We start from the raw sequence: 16,942 nt of genomic DNA, 5'->3' as shown, positions 1-16,942 counted from the left end.
AAAAAAAAAAAAAAAAAAAAAAAAAAAAAAAAAAAAAAAAAAAAAAAAAAAAAAAAAAAAAAAAAAAAAAAAAAAAAAAAAAAAAAAAAAAAATTCAAAAGTGGAACAGTAAAAGAAATCAAAAGCTCATCAAAAACAAACTTAAAAATTGGAAGGTAAAAAACTAGGTAAGATTGAAGTAATAATAAAAAGGAGATACGCAGAAAAACAGGGTAAAAAGAAAAGAAAAGAAAAGAAATTTCTTTCCTATTATTTTTACAGTACCATTTTGTGGGTGTGTTGGGTGGGTGTGTCTGTGGGTGTGTGTGTGGGAAGAAGTAAGAAGGAACAAAAGGGAAAAAAAAATCACGATGTTAATTCACTTCGCATTCTAAGTACAAGCAGTACTGACTTGACTTCCTTGGGCTGACTCGCTCTTTTCTCTCGCGCTCGCTCTCTTTCCTTTTCCCTGTTCCTCCTCTCCCTCTTTAATTCTATCGATTCCTTCTGGTGATGCCCTTGTCCTCCTCCTTCCCCCTCATTTCATTTATCCCCTCAACTTCTCCCTCGGTCTTCAAAGAGGAAAAAGGAATAGGTCGTGTCTTTTAAGCGGGCCCACCCGTTGCTCTCATCTCAACTATGCCCGCAACATGGCGATGAACCGGTAACCTGTGGACAAAGAGAAAAAGAGGACGAAAAGCAAAAGCCGACAAAAGCCAAATCATCGCCATATCAACACCGTCACTGACATCAACCCAACGAACATCATACCACCCCTGAAATCAAGCACACATCGTACTCTCGCTGGATGGTCAAACCGTGCATTTGCCTGGACGTTTCCTTTCTTTTTTCCTTTTAGTTTTATCGCTCTTAATCCTCCACCCCCTGACATGACCGCATCGACTCAGTTGGCAAGACAATCGCTCTCCTGTGCTTCCGGCCTTGAACAGGGAGCGTCGACGCTTTGACTTCAAGCGCTGCAGAATGCCGCCTCAACCATCCCTCGTCCCAGCAGCCCCTCCAACTGCTGAGGATGATCAGCTCGCCGCCACAATCTGGAGGAAACGATTCGAGAAAAGACCTCTTTCACCGTAAGGCCTTTACCACTTTTCTACAAATTTTCTATCTATTTTATTTTGTTTTTTTTCTATCTTGCAGCCCGTTTTTCTCTCCTCGCTGTTCCCGTTGTTCCCCCTCATTCCCCGCCTCCTTTCTTCGTTTTCCATTTTGAAATATAGAATTCAATGATCGGCGCACACATACCTTCTCGCCCGATCCCCTCTTGTTTTTTCACATCAAAGCCCAGCTGATTGGATCACTTCCGTCCACCGTCGATCGTTACCCATGGACCGTTATATATGGCTAATTCCGACGCAGACATCCGGTAATTGGGATACTCGACGTGGAGTACAACGAATTGGCCCAGTCCTGGAAGAGATTTCAAGAAAATCTTCCCCTCGCCGATCACGTCGAATTTCAGGAACGGCCGCAAACTTCTCACGATGTGCAGGCGGTGGTACGCAACGTGCAGACCCGGTGGCTGTCTCACCCGAGACAGCAAGTATTTAGCCGTTCGATGACGCTCTGCGACACTTTTGTGGAAACGATAGATCCCCACGCAGTATTGTTGATGACCCTTCCCAAGAATGAGTCCTACCGATCCCTCTTCTATGGTGTCCTGCAATCGATCATCAAGGTGAGCCTTTGCGACTTGCCGTCGAGCTCAAACCGCATACTAAACAGGCTTGGCAGGCGTCGGCAAACTATCCTAGAATCATGGAAGGCGTCATCCGGGCACTAGTGAAAGTCAACCAATCGATTTGCCTCCCACCGGGAAGTGATGGCCTAGCTTTCCCCACGGATTCAATCACTTCCATTGCGAAATTTTATTCTTTGACGTTCTTCTTTCTGGGGGAGTTGATGGACTGGTATGTAAGAAGGTCCAAGTGTCGTCTTCTACAGTGCCTGCACCAAGATGTATACTTGAACTTTCGGTACCTTATTTGGAGCATCCGAAGCAGCGCCATACACATCATTGGCGGACTGGTCGATGGCATGGATATGGACGACCCGAAGTATGAAAAGAAGCGGAAGATCATGCAGAGCAGCGACCTCTACCTGTGGGAGGAGACGAGATTGAGCCAAGTCGGTCTACAAAAGTGGGACCGTCGGATTATCGCCCAGACCGCCATGACCCGTCAATTGATATGGGAAATTCAGCACGATGCGGCAGAGCGACTCCAGCTAAGGTCCGAAAGCCACCTACTTCTCCTGCAGATGCTCGACTTGACCAGCAAGCGACTCCGCTCCGTCACCCAGCAAAACAGTGGTATCGCCTGCTTAACGACGACGGTCGCACAGGACATAGGTATGCAGGGTGGTGACCTCGGGACAGACCTGGCGTCGGAACTGACATTGATAACGTCACAAGAAACGTCCAGATTCAAATGGTCATCAGGACCTAAACATAAATATACTCGGGTAGAGTTGCAGCTCGCCTCTAAACACCTTCAGGACTTTTTCCGGAACGATGACCAAGTGACCGACCTTGATTCCGATGTCGATGTGATCGCCGAGGACAGTGTGGTGGAATCCTTGCAGCAGTGGGCAACTAATGTTCATTCCCAAGTCCTCGCCATCGGTGGCTCCCCATCCACTGCCTTTCCCAGTCCGGTCGCCCTCGTCTCGGCCTGTTACGCCACTTTCGCTCGCAAGGCGAAGTTGCCAGTCATCTCCCATTTTTGCTCCCTCCCCACTGAAGAACGAAGTGGGATGACCTTGTTTGAACAAGGTCTGATATCGCTCGCCTATAGCCTTATTCGACAATTGATCGATTACCTGCCTCCGGTCTTGGAAGGCCACGCCGCTTGCAATCTCAATACAGAACGCTTCAGCCCATTAAATGGCACGATGACGAGCTGGAAAGAGGTGCTATCGCTCATCGACATGCTGTTGTACCTGGCCCCGCCCGTCCTCGTCTGCATTATTGACGGCCTCGATGTCCTCGAAGATTCCTCGACCGATGGACAGATCCGGTCCCTCGTTCGGACGCTTTTAACCCACACGAGACATCAGACGGCCCCGACGGCGGACGGGAGCCAAAATCAGGATGTGCTGCTGAAAGCGCTCTTCACCGTCGCTGGACGACCGAACACACTCGTGGAGACCCTTTCGGAGAACCGTCTGATTCTCAGTGAGTCCAACCAAGTCAGCCAGTTGGCATCGACCGATGGGGCACTGAATCCTGATGTCGGGATTGTCATGATGAATGCATGAAGTAATAAATTGTCGAACTATGAGCGAATATCCTGCATTTTATCCTGTTTCCACTTCTTTTCTTACCTTTCTTCTTCTCCGTTCCTCTCATCTTGCAAGATTGTTTGACTTTTCGGGCGAAAATTCGGGTCATTAATAGATTTGCACGGGATGGGCTTCCTTTGAATATAACATTGCTTGGAGAGATATAGCACAGTCTTCTTCATTGTTCATCTTTGCCAGGGTGCTCGGATTTGTCTTTTCTGCGTGACTTTACTTACACCATTTGCCCCCCCTCTGTTTGTGCTGTTCTGCTTGATCGACGGTGGCATATTCTGATGGATCTTCTGCTCTGGGGGGAAGAAAGCGCCTTTGGCCGGCTGTAATCTTCTCTACTCTGTCATTCTGTGGCTTGTGGGGGTGTCATGGAGGGATTAATTGTACATGTGTATTAATACTTCTATGATGATGATGGGAATGCATGACGAAGTACATATTGTTTTCTACCAGTGCGAATTCCATGGATCGACAGTCTTCCTTCGATATAGTTCTCCATGAATTTGAACAAGTTCCCCAGGTATTAATGTGTTAGTCATCCGGAGATTGGTTTCCGTCCCGCATGCCTGAGGCTGCACCTGGGGGCGCCTTGTTGTTCGTGTATTTCTCCAGATTCTTCATACTAACGATATAGAGATGATTGGCTCTGGTGGAGCACTAGTGGACGCAAGGTATAGAGTCGAGGCAGTCAGAACCTCGCCCGACGAAGCTGCTCCCCACATTGCCTCCCTCAACATCTGGGGTTTCGGAAATTCAGGCCAGAGTCAGCCAGAGCCTTCGTTTTCGGAATTGTACTCCCATCCCCAATTATATAAACCAGTCCATCGTGAACCGAAGGATCTCACCCATTCCACTTTTTCTCTCAACCTACTCTACCACCCACCGTAAAACCACCATGACCGTCCCAAACGGATCCCACAAAACCGTCCCCAGCCGGTTATTCCAGCCCGAAACCCCCAACCTAGAGGACTTCAAGAAAATCTGCTCCCAAACCACCGACCACACCACCTACCCACTGGCAGCCTCCGTAGACCACAACATCCCCATCTACGATGCCCGAGCCCTGGACCTGCACAACACCTCCCTCACCACTACGCTCCAAGACGAATGGTACCACATCCTGAGCACGGGGCCAGGCATCCTCGTGCTCAAAGGCATGTACGACCCAGCGCACTACGCCTCCACCCTGGACAGCACCAACGCAGCCTTCAACAGCATCATCACGCGCGAACGCGCTACCGCAACCACGAAAGGCGACCACTTCGCCGCCAGTGGCAAAAACGACCGCATCTGGAACTCCTTCAGCAAGCACGCACTCGAGGACCCCTCCTCCTTCATCACCTACTACTCCAACCCGTGGCTGCGGCTGGTCAGCGAAACCTGGCTGGGCCCGGCCTACCGCGTCACCGCGCAAGTCAACGTCGTCAAGCCCGGCGGCGCCGCCCAGGACAGCCACCGCGACTACCACCTCGGCTTCCAGGACCTGCACACCTGCGCCGCCTTCCCGCGCAACATCCAGCTGGCCAGCCAGCATCTGACGCTGCAGGGCGCCGTCGCCCACAGCGACATGCCGCTGCAGAGCGGGCCCACCCGCTTCCTGCCCTTTAGCCAGACCTACGAGCCGGGCTATCTGGCCTGGCGCCGCGACGACTTCCGCGCCTTCTTCCAGGACAACTATGTCTCGCTGCCGTTGGCCTTCGGGGACGGCCTGTTCTTCAACCCGGCTGTGTTCCATGCCGCCGGCGCCAATGAGACGGAGCCCGGTCCCGATGGCGGGTTTCATCGTAAGGCCAACTTGCTGCAGATTAGTAGTGGGCTGGGCAAGGCCATGGAGAGTATTGATACCGTGCCGCTGGTGGAGAAGTGCTGGGACGCGCTTTTGAAGACGTTCCAGGACGCTGGTGGCAGGTTGGATGCTGGGGTGGAGAATTTCGTCCGCGCCGTTGCGGATGGGTATCCGTTTCCTACTAATCTGGATAGGAGGCCGCCGGCACCGAATGGTATGGCGCCCGAGAGTGAGCAGGAGATTATTATCAGGGGGTTGCGGGAGGGGTGGGGGACAGAGAGGGCGGTCGAGGAATTGAGGAGGATGAAGGCGGATTCTTGTGCTTAATATCTTGAACTTGGTGCGCGGGTGAATAGTGTATTGGGCTGTTGTGAGGTTGTTTTGCTTTAGCGATAGTCATTATGATGCGATGTATATTGTGTACAGAATTCACGGAAATTATACCGTGTTTTGAAAATCATCCTGGTCTAGTCTGGAATGCTGTGGAGTATCTGAACATGCTATATCAATATGCATAGTACCTCGCATCCAAATGGATACATATACACCGAGATCTACAAAGCTGTGTCTTGTATAGTAACACAGCCTGAATCAAGGAGTAGTGAACATCACCTCATGAGTCACCAGTCCCACAAATACGAACCGATCAACAACACCAACCCGATGACTCGCATCTTCATACGAACTCTACACTACTTACCTGGGTCATCAGCCCAGAACTCAAGAGTCGCCATAAAACCCTAATCCAACACCCAGAGCTACAAACACCAGCAAGCACCCATCCCAAAACTACAATTACACCACTACACCACCACACCACCAACAGAATGCCACGCAAAGATCTCAGAACAAAACCCACCGAACATGACCAACAAAAAGACCCCTTAAAAAGAAACCCCCACATAGCCACAACCCCAACCCACATCTTCTTCCACGGCGGCCCCCTCTCAAACTGGCACCCCAGCACGCCGCGCTTCCCAGGCCACAGAGCCCTGACCCTGTGTCTACCAGACCTAGACGCTCTGGGCATCCCGCACCCGTCGCCAAACGCGGCCGTCACACGACTCATCCGCTCATGGTCATTCAGCTGCGGCGAGCAGTGGATGATGGCGATGAAGGGGTGGTTATTCGAAGAGATTCCTGGGTTAGATTCGGGTGTTGATATCTGTGATGAGGAGTTCGAGGCTGTGAGGGCCGTGGCGGTGGGTATCTCTGAGCCAGCGCTGGAGTGCCACCGGGAGAGGGCGATTTGGGAGTCGACGGTTGCGAGCGTGTTGAGGACGACACAGCCGAGGGTGCAGAAGGCGTTGGGGCGCGCTGCGGAGGGGTTTCGCGAGGATGTTTGGGAATATGCCAGCGAGGTGATCGTTACGGCTGGGTGTGTGGCGAGGGCGGAGGTGGATTCGGCGCTGAGGGAGGTGTATCTTGCGAGTGCAGGACGGAAGTTTGTGGAGGGGAGTGTCAGGGATCGTGTTTGGGGGGTTGGGTTGAGGTGGGATTCGGCTGAGATTCAGGATGAGGCGAATTGGAAAGGGAAGAATCGGTTGGGGAGGTGTCATGATGAGGCGGCGAGGGTTGTGAGGTTGAGTTCGTAGGTTGTTTTGTATGGAAATGGTTCTTGGGAGGAGTAAGCTGGTTATGGAATTTACTGTTATTGTTCGTCTATGGAGATGTATAGCGAGTAATGACCGGGACCGGATCCTATGGCATCCTTTGCTGCTAAAGACAGACACAATGAGATCGTCCAGTTGGGCTTTTTGTCCCATTGGTAGCATATCTGGTAGCAGGCCGCGGGAGATCAGGGAAACCTGAACGGCGTCGAACTTCTTATCTAACACGCTGATCGTCTGATTGCTTCATGATCCCCTCAGATAGCTCCGCACTGCTGCTCTTGACGATGCAGCAGGGGTCAATCCAGATATAGTCAAGCCCATAGGACCGCGCTTGCCCAAATGCTCCTTGGACCTTTGGCCATGAGGAATTTCTTTGTTCGGTGTGATGTTGCATATCTGTGAAAAGAACCTCATGCTCTTCCCAGGCGTGGGACAGGATTGCATATCTGGGGATACGGTCCGGCGTAAATTCCACCAGTTGAATGGTAGAGTGTTTAGTAGACGCATTTTATCATACGACTATATCGAAACAAGAGGTAGTTATAAAGAAAATCGACCAAGGGAGAGAAGGAATTGTCTGAGGTATGGAAGGATATATTGGTTGGAGGATGAACGAACAGTGTTAAAAAAAGATAGGGTTGTACTTTGTAAGAGCTGAACAAGGCTGGACTCAACTGACATAGCTTCGCATTGGTGCTTTGGCGCTTCGAGCCAAGGTGGTGTTGGGTATGCACCAGGACTGCAACAATTAACGGTCCTCCTACCAATTTCATTGCTCAATCGAGGAAGAAGTCGGTGGATTTTGACTACCTATATAAAGAAAATATCTCTATATAAATATCATAAAGCTCTTTATGCTAAGCTTTGACTCTCTTTCATATTGAGACTCGAAGTAGTTGCTTGATTCTTTACATCTAATACTTCAAAGGTCTAAGAATACTCTTCTTTCGAGTACGTAGAAAAGAATCGTCTCTATCTGAAGAGATAAAGGCAGCCATTTCAGCGAATTTGTATAAATTTACTACCACCGCCAGACTTAACCGCTTTGCCGATCATCACAACCAAGGTTAACTCCCCTGCTATCGAGGACTCGACATGATTACATATAGACTTGGCGACCAGCTGATATCCTTGGAGCTGCCCGATAGCACGAAAAAGGAGATTGACTTTACCGATAGCTCATTCTTCAAGACCCCAAATCGCCACCTCCCAACACCCGACCAGGTGAGAGCGATATCCCCAGATGTTCGGAACCGTTATAAAATAACGCCCGTCAGATTTGAGAATCTTAACCTGATTGTCAAATTTAGCGTTGATGTGACAACTGTCGAGGCGGTGAATCTTGGATGATCAAAAAGGTTTTTCAGAACGATGTTCCAGTGCCTGAGGTCTTTGGCTGGCGGGTTGATGATGAAGGCTTTGTGTTCATTTATATGGAGCTGATCAAAGGACCAACACTTGAGGAGTGCCGGGTGTGTTTGGACACTACACAGAAGAAGGCCATCACTGATCAGCTGTCAAGGATCATGGGGAATCTGCGACGACTTAAGCAAGACCCTTCCGATCCGTTCATCGGTAGGACCGAAAGTATTAAACCCTTTTAATATTCAGTAATTTACCACTGGTCAGGATCAATCAATCGGCAGCATCTTCTAGGCCGCACTTTCGAAAATCAACCGAAAACTGGCCCGATCCCCAGTGTCAAAGAGTTCAACGACTGGTTTGCTTTGTTACCCTCGATACGCTTCTGCCAGAGAGGTGATGATCCTTATCGATGCTTTCTTCCAGACACTGGCGAGATCAAATTCACCCATGCGGATCTGCACAAGGGGAATATGATCGTATCCTCCTTCGACCCAGTTCAGATTGTCATTGTGGACTGGGCGCAATCGGGATGGTATCCGGATTACTGGGAATACTGCAGAGCTTGCTGGGCCTGCATGAAGGGGGACGAATGGCATGAGGACTTTGTCGCCGAATTCCTGGAGCCTCGAAAGGATCTTTGTGAAGTTGTTGCTTATTATTGCTACGCAATAGGCTCGTATTTTTAATCTACATTCTGAAGGACCTACTTACGCGTATGTGGTGGCATGGCAGCCTTTGTTCAATGTTCTTAAAAGACCTGAATCGCAATAGAACAGTTATTCCAGAAGTACACTGTTAGCCCTCGAATAGCCTCTCGACATTATCAAAACCCATCCAGTAGTCGAAAAACCTTCATCCAGCGGTGCAACTAATTCCTCGCCTCTTCGACTTGGTAGACTTAAATAACAGGCTAAGATTATCGTAGCGTGGCAGATCAGCTCACTTATATACTCACTAGGAAGTGCTTACAGAGACAGGCTTATTGCTATGCTTGGCTTTACATGGTCTTTCAGTTACAGATGAATCATGTTTCGCATATTCGGTCTATTCTTTAGCTTGGTAATCCATTATACCCAAATTATTATCCTAAGAAACGAAACTGCGGATCCCAACAACTATCGCGATTCTTGTCAATCTCAATTCCCAGACCGTGAAGCTACTGGCCGTAGAACAATACCATGGGTAGGAGGGCCACGATTAGAATTAACAACATCAATCGCCTCCGCATCAATGTATCCCTTGTCAACCAGGAGCCTCACGTATTCCATAATCCACTCTTGACATCTTTTGTTGGTGGTCTGGATCGAATCATGGATCAGTGACACTTGCAGCTCATTGGTGAAAGAAAAGAACTTACATCATTAACGGGAGCCATAAAATTCTCACTGGCCCTGGGAGCTGGAACTTGGCAGGCGGTAGTCTCTAGATCTCCCCTGGGATCTTCATGAGTAGCGGTAAACCCATGCGGCCAGTCGTAAATGTGTGCAGAGTCTACCGCGCCAATAGGCCACATAGTGTACTTCTTGCTGATTGGAGTCGGGGCATGGCCTCGCCTGAATTGGTGCTTGAAGCCCTCCATAGGTGTACCGTCAACCTCAATCAAGCTGCCCTTCTCAGGATCGCTTGCTGAGGGAACCCAAATTGCAAAATGGGCACGTATATTCGTAGTACGTCGTATTGAGACGAGGAAGATGTCGCGTGGGGCCATTGTGGAGAATTAGTCTGGTCTCGGCGTCGGTGACTGCAAAAGGGATAAACAGATGTAGACACTGGAAGTTGAAGGCTTCAGAAGGTAGTTCTGCTAACTAGGTATATTCGTTCTTATCCTAAAAGCTATCTTCAACTATGGCCACTGTAGCTTCTTATATGTGTAAGGAAACAAAAGAGAACACGATCTGAGGAAGGAATAAATGTGAGCGCCACATATGTATGGCTCTTTTACTCAAAGTAAGCGCAATGGATGTGCTCAATAGTATTGCGATGGATCGCGGAATCGGAACGCGCTCCATGGATCAGGACGTTAGAAGTCACGTCCATGGTGAATCATAGTATGCACTTTGGCTCTTCTATGAAGACCACTCGCTGTCAGTATACGTCAAAGACGCACGCCTTTCCTAGGCGTCAGCTTTTGTTTTGCATCCAATAAATAGTTCTTCTTTGATTTCTCTAACCTCCAGCAATGAATAGAGTGCAATTGCACTTTAGGTTATTGGTTGGCAATCAGTCTATACAGTGTCCCTACCCGGAAAACTTGCCAATGATTCATAATTATACATGTGCATAGTGACCATATCTCCTATAATCATCGGCATTGAGCTAGATTAACCGACATAGTGGCTTTGTATCAACACAGACGGTAACAGCATTGTAGCCTGTGAGCAGAGTGATATCCACTGCCGTGACATGGATCTAAGCCCCGCGATGACACAAAGACTTCATTGCAGAGTCAATATGAAGATATTCCTCAGGGTGGCAGTCCAATCTGTTAACAGTCCTTTTGTCTGAGTATATTTTAAATGAATGTTGCTATCTGTGCTAACATTTCATTAACTGCCTCAGATCCTGCTTATACCTCGGTTGGTTAACGAAGAATGAAAGCATCCAAGACAAGTCTAAAGGGCACACAAGCAAGCAATATAACGTTACTCATGAGCAAGATCAAGCGATACCTCATACTCTGCACCTACTGCGGAGAAAGCTATTTCACACTGAGTTAGAAGCTCATGGATCAACATTCCTTTGTATTACTTTCTTTCTGTCTTTCTGTCTTTCTGTCTCTCCCTCTTTCGCAAGTCTGGCTATTTTGCAAGGGTCAGCAGAAATCCGTATTCTTAATTTGATGGAACCTCACCAGCCGTGTGATCCTTCTCTCTTCTTACAATACACTTGTCCATGCAACAATGCAACACAAAGGCAATGTACGCCCACACCACGGCAGTTCATAGCTAGTAGCTCGATAGCTAGCCAGCCCCATACACACCACATGCATACAAAGACAAGATACCAAACGGCATAACATTATCATTCATTACAACACACTACACTACAACGCAACCAGCCAACCCTAAGCCCTACCGCTTACTAGTCTGCGTAAACTCCCGATCCACGCGGATACCATTCAAAGGAATCTCATCGCCACTCAGCCGCCCACTTACCCGCGGCCCCAGGACATTCGTGTACGTCTTCACATAGTCCGGTCTGAAAGACGTGCCCTGCTCCCCCGTCTCGTCGGGGAGGTGGTAGAACGAGTGCCGTTTCGGGTGCTGGAGTATGGTGGAGGTGCTGTCTTCCGGGCCGGTCGCGGGATTCGAGGCCTTGGTCGTTTGGGCCGTTGTGCTCTGGAATAGGGCGGGTAGGCGGCCGTGGATGCCTAGCTTGCGTGCGAAGAAGCGGAGGGCGGGGCGGAGTGTTGGGAGGCAGGCGGAGACGATGCCGGCGGACATTTCGATGGCGGTCCAGCCGACGGTTGGCGCGAGCGTGTAGGAGGAGTCGGCTGCGGAGTAGGTGAAGAGGACGGAGAAGCGGTAGGCGGAGGCGAAGACCACGCTGTGGAAAGGGTTAGATTGGTTGATATGGATGACAACGCTGATGGAGGGAGGGCTTACAAGAAGCCGAGGCCGAATGCGATTGAGACGGCGATTTTCTCGGAAAGCTGGAGTTGGAGCTTCCAGACTTGTGGGATCGGGAGCAGCAGGATGATGATATCGGTCGCGATTGTTGACACGGCGTTGGCGATCCATGTGCCGACTTGGTTGATGCAGCGGCCGGGGATCTGCGGATACCAGAGCTTTTCGACCGGGACGCAGATGAAGATGAAGAGGAAGGTGATGCAGATGACCCAGAGAATGACGAAGGTGCCGATGATGTATGCCCATGTCTTGAAGTAAGGGAAGTGGAAGATGCGGTAGTACATGAGCAGGATACTGAGTTTGGTCCAGACGAGGTTGAATACGTAAAGAATCTCGGCCACCACTAGGTACTTCGCAACCATGACGACGTTACTGGTTGGGATCGTGTTGGCATGAAGACCCATTCCTTCCTTTATCATGGCGTAGATAAACCCAACAACGACGAGGTTCCATAACTAACGACAGTCAGTGATGTTAAGAGGATATTGTACAGAGATTTCAGAACTCACCATGGAAAATATGATCATGTAGTCGTCCCACCATAGTTTCTGCTTCCTTTCATACCGTGCAAGCAGTCGAAGGCAAACCGTCACGAACGCCAGCACCGTGACGGAGGCCGTGGTGGCTATCGACCATTGCTGAAGATCGTCCTGATCATTCACCATGAGGTGCAAGTCAGTACCATGGAGCCGGATACCGCGCAACTCCCTCGCAAAAGGCGAGGGAAGCAATGCTTAGTCTAATATAGGCGAATGAGCAAAACCCGGGAATCCCCCTTGCGTCGTATGTCGAACCATTCATTCGCGGAAGCAAATCTTGTCCTCCGCAATGGAATGAAACATGTGCTGAAGTGGATCCCCTGCATTTGTGGATCGACATGGACCCGGGAAGTATTCTAGAACTCCAGGATTGGGGACAACAAACCTGTGGAATTGGTAGCTTTAGGGTTTGTCAGGTCACCGTTGGCCTACACCGGGTTTGGCAGCTGCTCCGCGACTCCACTTGCCTCCTCAGGCCAGTCACTGAATGGTGGATCATCCACGTGGTTCTGCCTAGAGAAAAATACGAAGAATATTCCACAGGGTAACTTCCACGACGTCAAAAGTACTACCACTATTCTGTACCCACCAAGCCCTGTTAGTTATTACCCTGGCTTAATCCTGCGAGATCTCAACAAGTTCTCCGTGTTCACTTACGACCACAACAATGCCAAAAATTGCCCTTTGCAGAAATATCGCCCTTGTTTACAATGATTCGGTTATAAAATAATGCAAGCTGTCAGATTCTGTATTCAATCGAAAGAAGATGTCGAATATCTACTCTCGGAGGATCAGACAATTTACATGAACTTCTTTCGCTGGATATTTAGGATCTCTCGAACGAAGATTCTCCAGTCACGATAAATACTGATGTCGCCTATGTTGCCTGTCTCCGATCTCAATAGATACCAGGAAATTATACAAAGGGATCAAAGACTCACTCTGTTTTTCAAAAAGCTGAGTAAAGATAATATCATCTTCGGTCCACTGTTCTTTATCTCTATTCCCGATACTATGTAAATATTCAGCATTACATACAGCATCGCTCAAGACTAATATAGCCGGTTGGGATGATAGTAGCCTTTTGAAAGAAGACCTTGATAACACAGTCCAGTATTTACAAAGAAAAACAATCACGAAATTATCAGAGCAAACGAACGCAAATAGTATAGTCAAGACCCTTCTCAGTTTCTATTCCGGTTTTCTATGAACTCCAACATCTATTTTGTGTCCGCCAAAAAGACTCAGAGAGAAATCTGGGCTGAAAATAGAGACTAAGCGACAACAAAAAGATAATTCTCAACCTCCAATAAGTATAGCTACATATTGTCCCAGACCCCAGCCAGTGACATAGTTTGGCAAGAGAACTCAATTTGCGGCAGATATCGTCGGCGCAAGGCCTGAACAACACTGGACAGAAGCTTACACGCTGCCTCAGCTGACAATAAATACCCTAAGACCCTTGACACAGAGGCAATTGCGAGAACACTTGAGCCTCTTGAGCCAGAGTTTAATATAACTCACCTCGATATTTTCCACCATAACCTTGAAATAACACATCTCAATTTCGCTGATCCGACAGTAGACTTATACTCGCCACCTGCACATACTGTGGATATGACATGTATGACTGCTGCAGCTAGAACCGTTGATTCTTTTGAGAAGACTTTCCCGAGGCAATCTCTTTGAGACGGGAATAGCCCGAGAGTTTATGTTGTCTAGAACCGGAATTAATCTGGGCTCATTCTGGCGAAATATCTGATTTTCATTTCCTCGTTCAGCTACCTTCGAGATATATCTACGGTAGCTACAGTAGCCATATCAAAGAATCCATTTTACAGGTGATCAAGCTTTTGAACATAAACTCTAAACCTCACATTCTAACCAGAGGCCAGTACCGGAGCTTTCGGATCGTTCTTGTCCCCCGCAAAATGGATCTCAAACTTCTTATTCGTAATAAAGAGGACCACACAATCCTGCTCATCGGTGGCTCCATGTATCATCACGCCTCCCTCTGGAAATGCGACAAAGTGTCCCGGTTCGTAGTTGCCTTGGTGCGTCTTCAGTGTGCCCTCGAGAACATACAATCCATGCGCGCACGGATGGCTATGCCACGGATCACAGACGCCCCGGGGATATCTGGCCTTGACTATTGCCATGCCCGACTCCGTATCATTGATTAATGGTATAACCTGTATGGCGCATTTCATGAAGTCAATCGGCAAGTCGTGCCACTTGCACGAGTTGGTATCAACAACAGTAAGCTCCACGGCATTTGAAGGTTTCTATCTTGGTTAGAATGAGCGTGGATGTGCTTTCATGTATTCACTGACCTCAGCCATCTTTATTTAAGTTGTTAAAAGACAATAGAATTATAGCATGGTATTAATATACTTGATGGGGGATCCTTGGTATCTATACACAAAAGCTTTATTGCAAACTTTCCGGGCGCATCCGCGTGCCATCCATTGACTTTGTGATGGACCATTGGTAACTGAATGTCATATGTTAGTAGCCGACGCATTCGTGCCATCTATTGACTTTGTGATGATCGTCATATATTAGTAGCCGGCACATCCGTGTGTTGTCTGTTACTTTGTGATGATGGTACTGAACTTTATATGTTCGTAGCCGGCACATCCGCGTGGTATCTGTTACTCTCTTTTTGAACCCAAGAATCAAATACGAAGCGACAATATTAACCACCTGCCGAAAGGCATGGAAAAAGGCTTAGCCCAATGGCTTGCCACAGTTGGTGCGGGTCGATATACCCGCCATGTTATGTGTACCACAATGGCCACAATTGAGCTGGTTAATTAGTTTGCTCGGGATTGGAGTTGCCATTTTCTCGGGAATGAGTCTATTATATTGTTAGCCATGGATGCATTGAGGATCGGGAAGATCTCTTACTTGATAAATCTGCACGTAAAAGTGAATCCAAAAGGGGTATGGCTTGGGATGCAGCAGGTACAAAGAATAGATCACTAAAATTCCAGGTAGGCTCTGGCTGAGTGAGAAGTTCAAGTACACAAGCGGGCTTCTTCTACCACTTCTGGATGATATAGAAAAAAGAGCTTGGAACCTTGGCTTAGCCAGCAACATTAACCCAACCCTGTTTAGGAGACACAAATACCACAACCAAAGCTGCGTAGATTATATAATATAGAATCGACCGAAATCAATTGTATATATAGCTTGTTTACTGTTAGACCATATTACTGAGCTGTGCTATCCAATATTTAATTAACTGGGTATAGAGAAACCGGTAACTGATAATAATAATAACTATTACAGGCTAAATATTGGAACACGCCACCTAATGGCTAGTCCTTGATTCTCCCAAGCACTTCTCTTCTATAGAAACGCTGGCCAATCCAGTACCTCTCGGCAAGGCCTACGCAGGGACACTTCACTGATACTTAGTGACCATTTCCAAGAGTGCCCCATTGACCTCCTTCGGGTTCGTGGCATTGAGATAGTGCGCACCGCCCTCGATCATGACCAACTTGGCCTCTGGGGAAGCAGTGAAAAGTTTGATTTGCTCCGCAGGAACTGTCGTTCCAAACGGTGTATCCTCAGTGCCCTTATCTATCGGTTAACGCACAGATCACACACTGGAACTGATTGGAGCTAGAGTTGGCACTCACCTGTAGCCAGTAAACAGGACATCTGATATCCCTCAGTCGGAGCAACAGTCCGTCTCGCTCCAGGAGGCAATTGAGTGCCATCCGCACCTTCTTGCGTCCCTCATCACCTTGGTATACTTCTTTCAGGGTTTTGGTCCAGAACGCAGACTTCTCTGCGGTGGCCGCAGCCCCGAAGCCAATGCCTCCTACCAGCCCACACCAAACATCATCTACAACAAAGTCAGGCGTGGCGCCAGGGCTCGTCCACTTATCATAAAAGGCTGTCAGACTGGCTGCGGGGTCCCAGCACCCCTTGGACCGAGAATCGGCTGATTCGTAATCCATGGACGTGCCCAGGGGCATGAGACCGAGGATCTAGTGACATGCGAGGTTAATCCTATTGGGCTTGGCAGGAACTAAATTCGGCTCTGCATTAGCTCGAACTTACCCTGTCGGGTGCGAGCAGTGCCATCCGGGTCACCATCCACCCCCCTTGGCTTGTTCCCAGGGCGAACGCCTTCTGGATCCCAAAGTGATCCATGACCTGTAACGCCATGACGGCCGAATCCCAGTAGGTAAAATGCTCGGAGGGGCAGCTGGTCGCGCCATGGCCCAAGGGCTCGATGGCGAGGAGGTTCATCGCATCGGTCAGCTCCTTATTATTGAATTGATCATGGTAGAGCGAGGCAGTCATGCACATAGAATTGATTAGAACGCATGTCGGCTTTGACGGGTCGTAGTGGTCATTGGAGAGGGCGTAGCCGGCCTTGATGCCGCCCAGGTGGGGAACTTGGATGGTCTGTGTCGCCGCCATTCTGAGAATTTTTTTGATATTGTGAAGTGCCTCGATGGTGTGTGATTTCAGCTCGTATTCCTAGGCGAAGCCGGACTCATATCATAAACCGAAGGAGATTACACATGCCACATCGCTTCAGCACATAGCCCCTCCAGGGTTTCCCATCTGAAAACGTAAATCCCAACAAAGTTCTCGTATTCGTCCACCTTTGGGGATTGATCTCCAATCGACCACCGTATGGACTGATGTTGGCACGCCGGGTGTCGGCATTAGCTCCATTTCTGGTTCGATCAGCGC

The 16,942-nt window shown here is 48.7% G+C and overlaps 9 protein-coding genes across 9 annotated transcripts; 4 read left to right on the top strand and 5 right to left on the bottom strand.

The window, feature by feature from the left end:
• The first annotated feature begins 565 nt into the window (after positions 1-565).
• On the top strand, positions 566-3,721 carry BDV37DRAFT_210546 (uncharacterized protein). Its single transcript, XM_032079999.1, has 3 exons — positions 566-1,070; positions 1,357-1,675; positions 1,732-3,721. Exons 1-3 carry the CDS (start codon positions 964-966, stop codon positions 3,253-3,255), a joined length of 1,950 nt encoding a protein of 649 aa, XP_031937591.1. The 5' UTR covers positions 566-963; the 3' UTR covers positions 3,256-3,721.
• On the top strand, positions 3,721-5,654 carry BDV37DRAFT_297076 (phytanoyl-CoA dioxygenase family protein). Its single transcript, XM_032090250.1, has one exon. It carries the CDS (start codon positions 4,187-4,189, stop codon positions 5,402-5,404), a length of 1,218 nt encoding a protein of 405 aa, XP_031937590.1. The 5' UTR covers positions 3,721-4,186; the 3' UTR covers positions 5,405-5,654.
• On the top strand, positions 5,655-7,181 carry BDV37DRAFT_297072 (NADAR family protein). The gene has a single exon (XM_032090249.1). The coding sequence runs from the start codon at positions 5,905-5,907 to the stop codon at positions 6,670-6,672; it is 768 nt and encodes a 255-aa protein (XP_031937588.1). The 5' UTR covers positions 5,655-5,904; the 3' UTR covers positions 6,673-7,181.
• BDV37DRAFT_258168 (uncharacterized protein) lies at positions 6,598-7,181 on the bottom strand. Its single transcript, XM_032083014.1, has one exon. It carries the CDS (start codon positions 7,082-7,084, stop codon positions 6,905-6,907), a length of 180 nt encoding a protein of 59 aa, XP_031937589.1. The 5' UTR covers positions 7,085-7,181; the 3' UTR covers positions 6,598-6,904.
• A 604-nt stretch (positions 7,182-7,785) lies between these two features.
• Positions 7,786-8,741, top strand: BDV37DRAFT_297069 (phosphotransferase family protein; the record flags this gene model as incomplete). Its single annotated transcript, XM_032090248.1, has 3 exons — positions 7,786-8,016; positions 8,049-8,265; positions 8,320-8,741. The coding sequence occupies 3 exons, from the start codon at positions 7,786-7,788 to the stop codon at positions 8,739-8,741; spliced, it is 870 nt and encodes a 289-aa protein (XP_031937587.1).
• Positions 8,742-9,191: 450 nt separating this feature from the next.
• Positions 9,192-9,763, bottom strand: BDV37DRAFT_286770 (uncharacterized protein; the record flags this gene model as incomplete). The annotated part of the gene is made up of 2 exons (XM_032087986.1): positions 9,192-9,353; positions 9,413-9,763. The coding sequence occupies 2 exons, from the start codon at positions 9,761-9,763 to the stop codon at positions 9,192-9,194; spliced, it is 513 nt and encodes a 170-aa protein (XP_031937586.1).
• A 1,184-nt stretch (positions 9,764-10,947) lies between these two features.
• BDV37DRAFT_258167 (uncharacterized protein) lies at positions 10,948-12,540 on the bottom strand. Its single transcript, XM_032083013.1, has 3 exons — positions 12,194-12,540; positions 11,661-12,139; positions 10,948-11,601 (listed from the first exon to the last, which is right to left on the bottom strand). The coding sequence occupies exons 1-3, from the start codon at positions 12,347-12,349 to the stop codon at positions 11,127-11,129; spliced, it is 1,110 nt and encodes a 369-aa protein (XP_031937585.1). The 5' UTR covers positions 12,350-12,540; the 3' UTR covers positions 10,948-11,126.
• Positions 12,541-14,103: 1,563 nt separating this feature from the next.
• BDV37DRAFT_286768 (cupin domain-containing protein) lies at positions 14,104-14,565 on the bottom strand (the record flags this gene model as incomplete). Its single annotated transcript, XM_032087985.1, has 2 exons — positions 14,104-14,508; positions 14,557-14,565. 2 exons carry the CDS (start codon positions 14,563-14,565, stop codon positions 14,104-14,106), a joined length of 414 nt encoding a protein of 137 aa, XP_031937584.1.
• Positions 14,566-15,524: 959 nt separating this feature from the next.
• BDV37DRAFT_258165 (alpha/beta fold hydrolase) lies at positions 15,525-16,912 on the bottom strand. The gene is made up of 3 exons (XM_032083012.1): positions 16,298-16,912; positions 15,871-16,224; positions 15,525-15,806 (listed from the first exon to the last, which is right to left on the bottom strand). Exons 1-3 carry the CDS (start codon positions 16,661-16,663, stop codon positions 15,633-15,635), a joined length of 894 nt encoding a protein of 297 aa, XP_031937583.1. The 5' UTR covers positions 16,664-16,912; the 3' UTR covers positions 15,525-15,632.
• Positions 16,913-16,942: the final 30 nt, after the last annotated feature.

The sequence above is a fragment of the Aspergillus pseudonomiae genome, assembly GCF_009193645.1.
Source record: "Aspergillus pseudonomiae strain CBS 119388 unplaced genomic scaffold BDV37scaffold_81, whole genome shotgun sequence".
Lineage (NCBI taxonomy): Eukaryota > Fungi > Ascomycota > Eurotiomycetes > Eurotiales > Aspergillaceae > Aspergillus > Aspergillus pseudonomiae.
This window is presented reverse-complemented; position numbering and strand designations above follow the sequence as displayed.

Bases quoted from the DNA above. Each gene is read 5' to 3' on its own strand.
- BDV37DRAFT_297072 (XM_032090249.1), top strand. From the start codon at position 5,905: ATGCCACGCAAAGATCTCAGAACAAAACCCACCGAACATGACCAACAA.
- BDV37DRAFT_210546 (XM_032079999.1), top strand. From the start codon at position 964: ATGCCGCCTCAACCATCCCTCGTCCCAGCAGCCCCTCCAACTGCTGAG. The intron at 1,071-1,356 runs GTAAGGCCTTTA...ATTCCGACGCAG, and splicing joins GAGAAAAGACCTCTTTCACC to ACATCCGGTAATTGGGATAC. The intron at 1,676-1,731 runs GTGAGCCTTTGC...CAGGCTTGGCAG, and splicing joins TCCTGCAATCGATCATCAAG to GCGTCGGCAAACTATCCTAG.
- BDV37DRAFT_297076 (XM_032090250.1), top strand. From the start codon at position 4,187: ATGACCGTCCCAAACGGATCCCACAAAACCGTCCCCAGCCGGTTATTC.
- BDV37DRAFT_258168 (XM_032083014.1), bottom strand. From the start codon at position 7,084: ATGCAACATCACACCGAACAAAGAAATTCCTCATGGCCAAAGGTCCAA.
- BDV37DRAFT_258165 (XM_032083012.1), bottom strand. From the start codon at position 16,663: ATGGCGGCGACACAGACCATCCAAGTTCCCCACCTGGGCGGCATCAAG. The intron at 16,225-16,297 runs GTAAGTTCGAGC...GCATGTCACTAG, and splicing joins CACTGCTCGCACCCGACAGG to ATCCTCGGTCTCATGCCCCT. The intron at 15,807-15,870 runs GTGAGTGCCAAC...CCGATAGATAAG, and splicing joins GTCCTGTTTACTGGCTACAG to GGCACTGAGGATACACCGTT.
- BDV37DRAFT_258167 (XM_032083013.1), bottom strand. From the start codon at position 12,349: ATGGTGAATGATCAGGACGATCTTCAGCAATGGTCGATAGCCACCACG. The intron at 12,140-12,193 runs GTGAGTTCTGAA...GACTGTCGTTAG, and splicing joins ACATGATCATATTTTCCATG to TTATGGAACCTCGTCGTTGT. The intron at 11,602-11,660 runs GTAAGCCCTCCC...CCCTTTCCACAG, and splicing joins GCATTCGGCCTCGGCTTCTT to CGTGGTCTTCGCCTCCGCCT.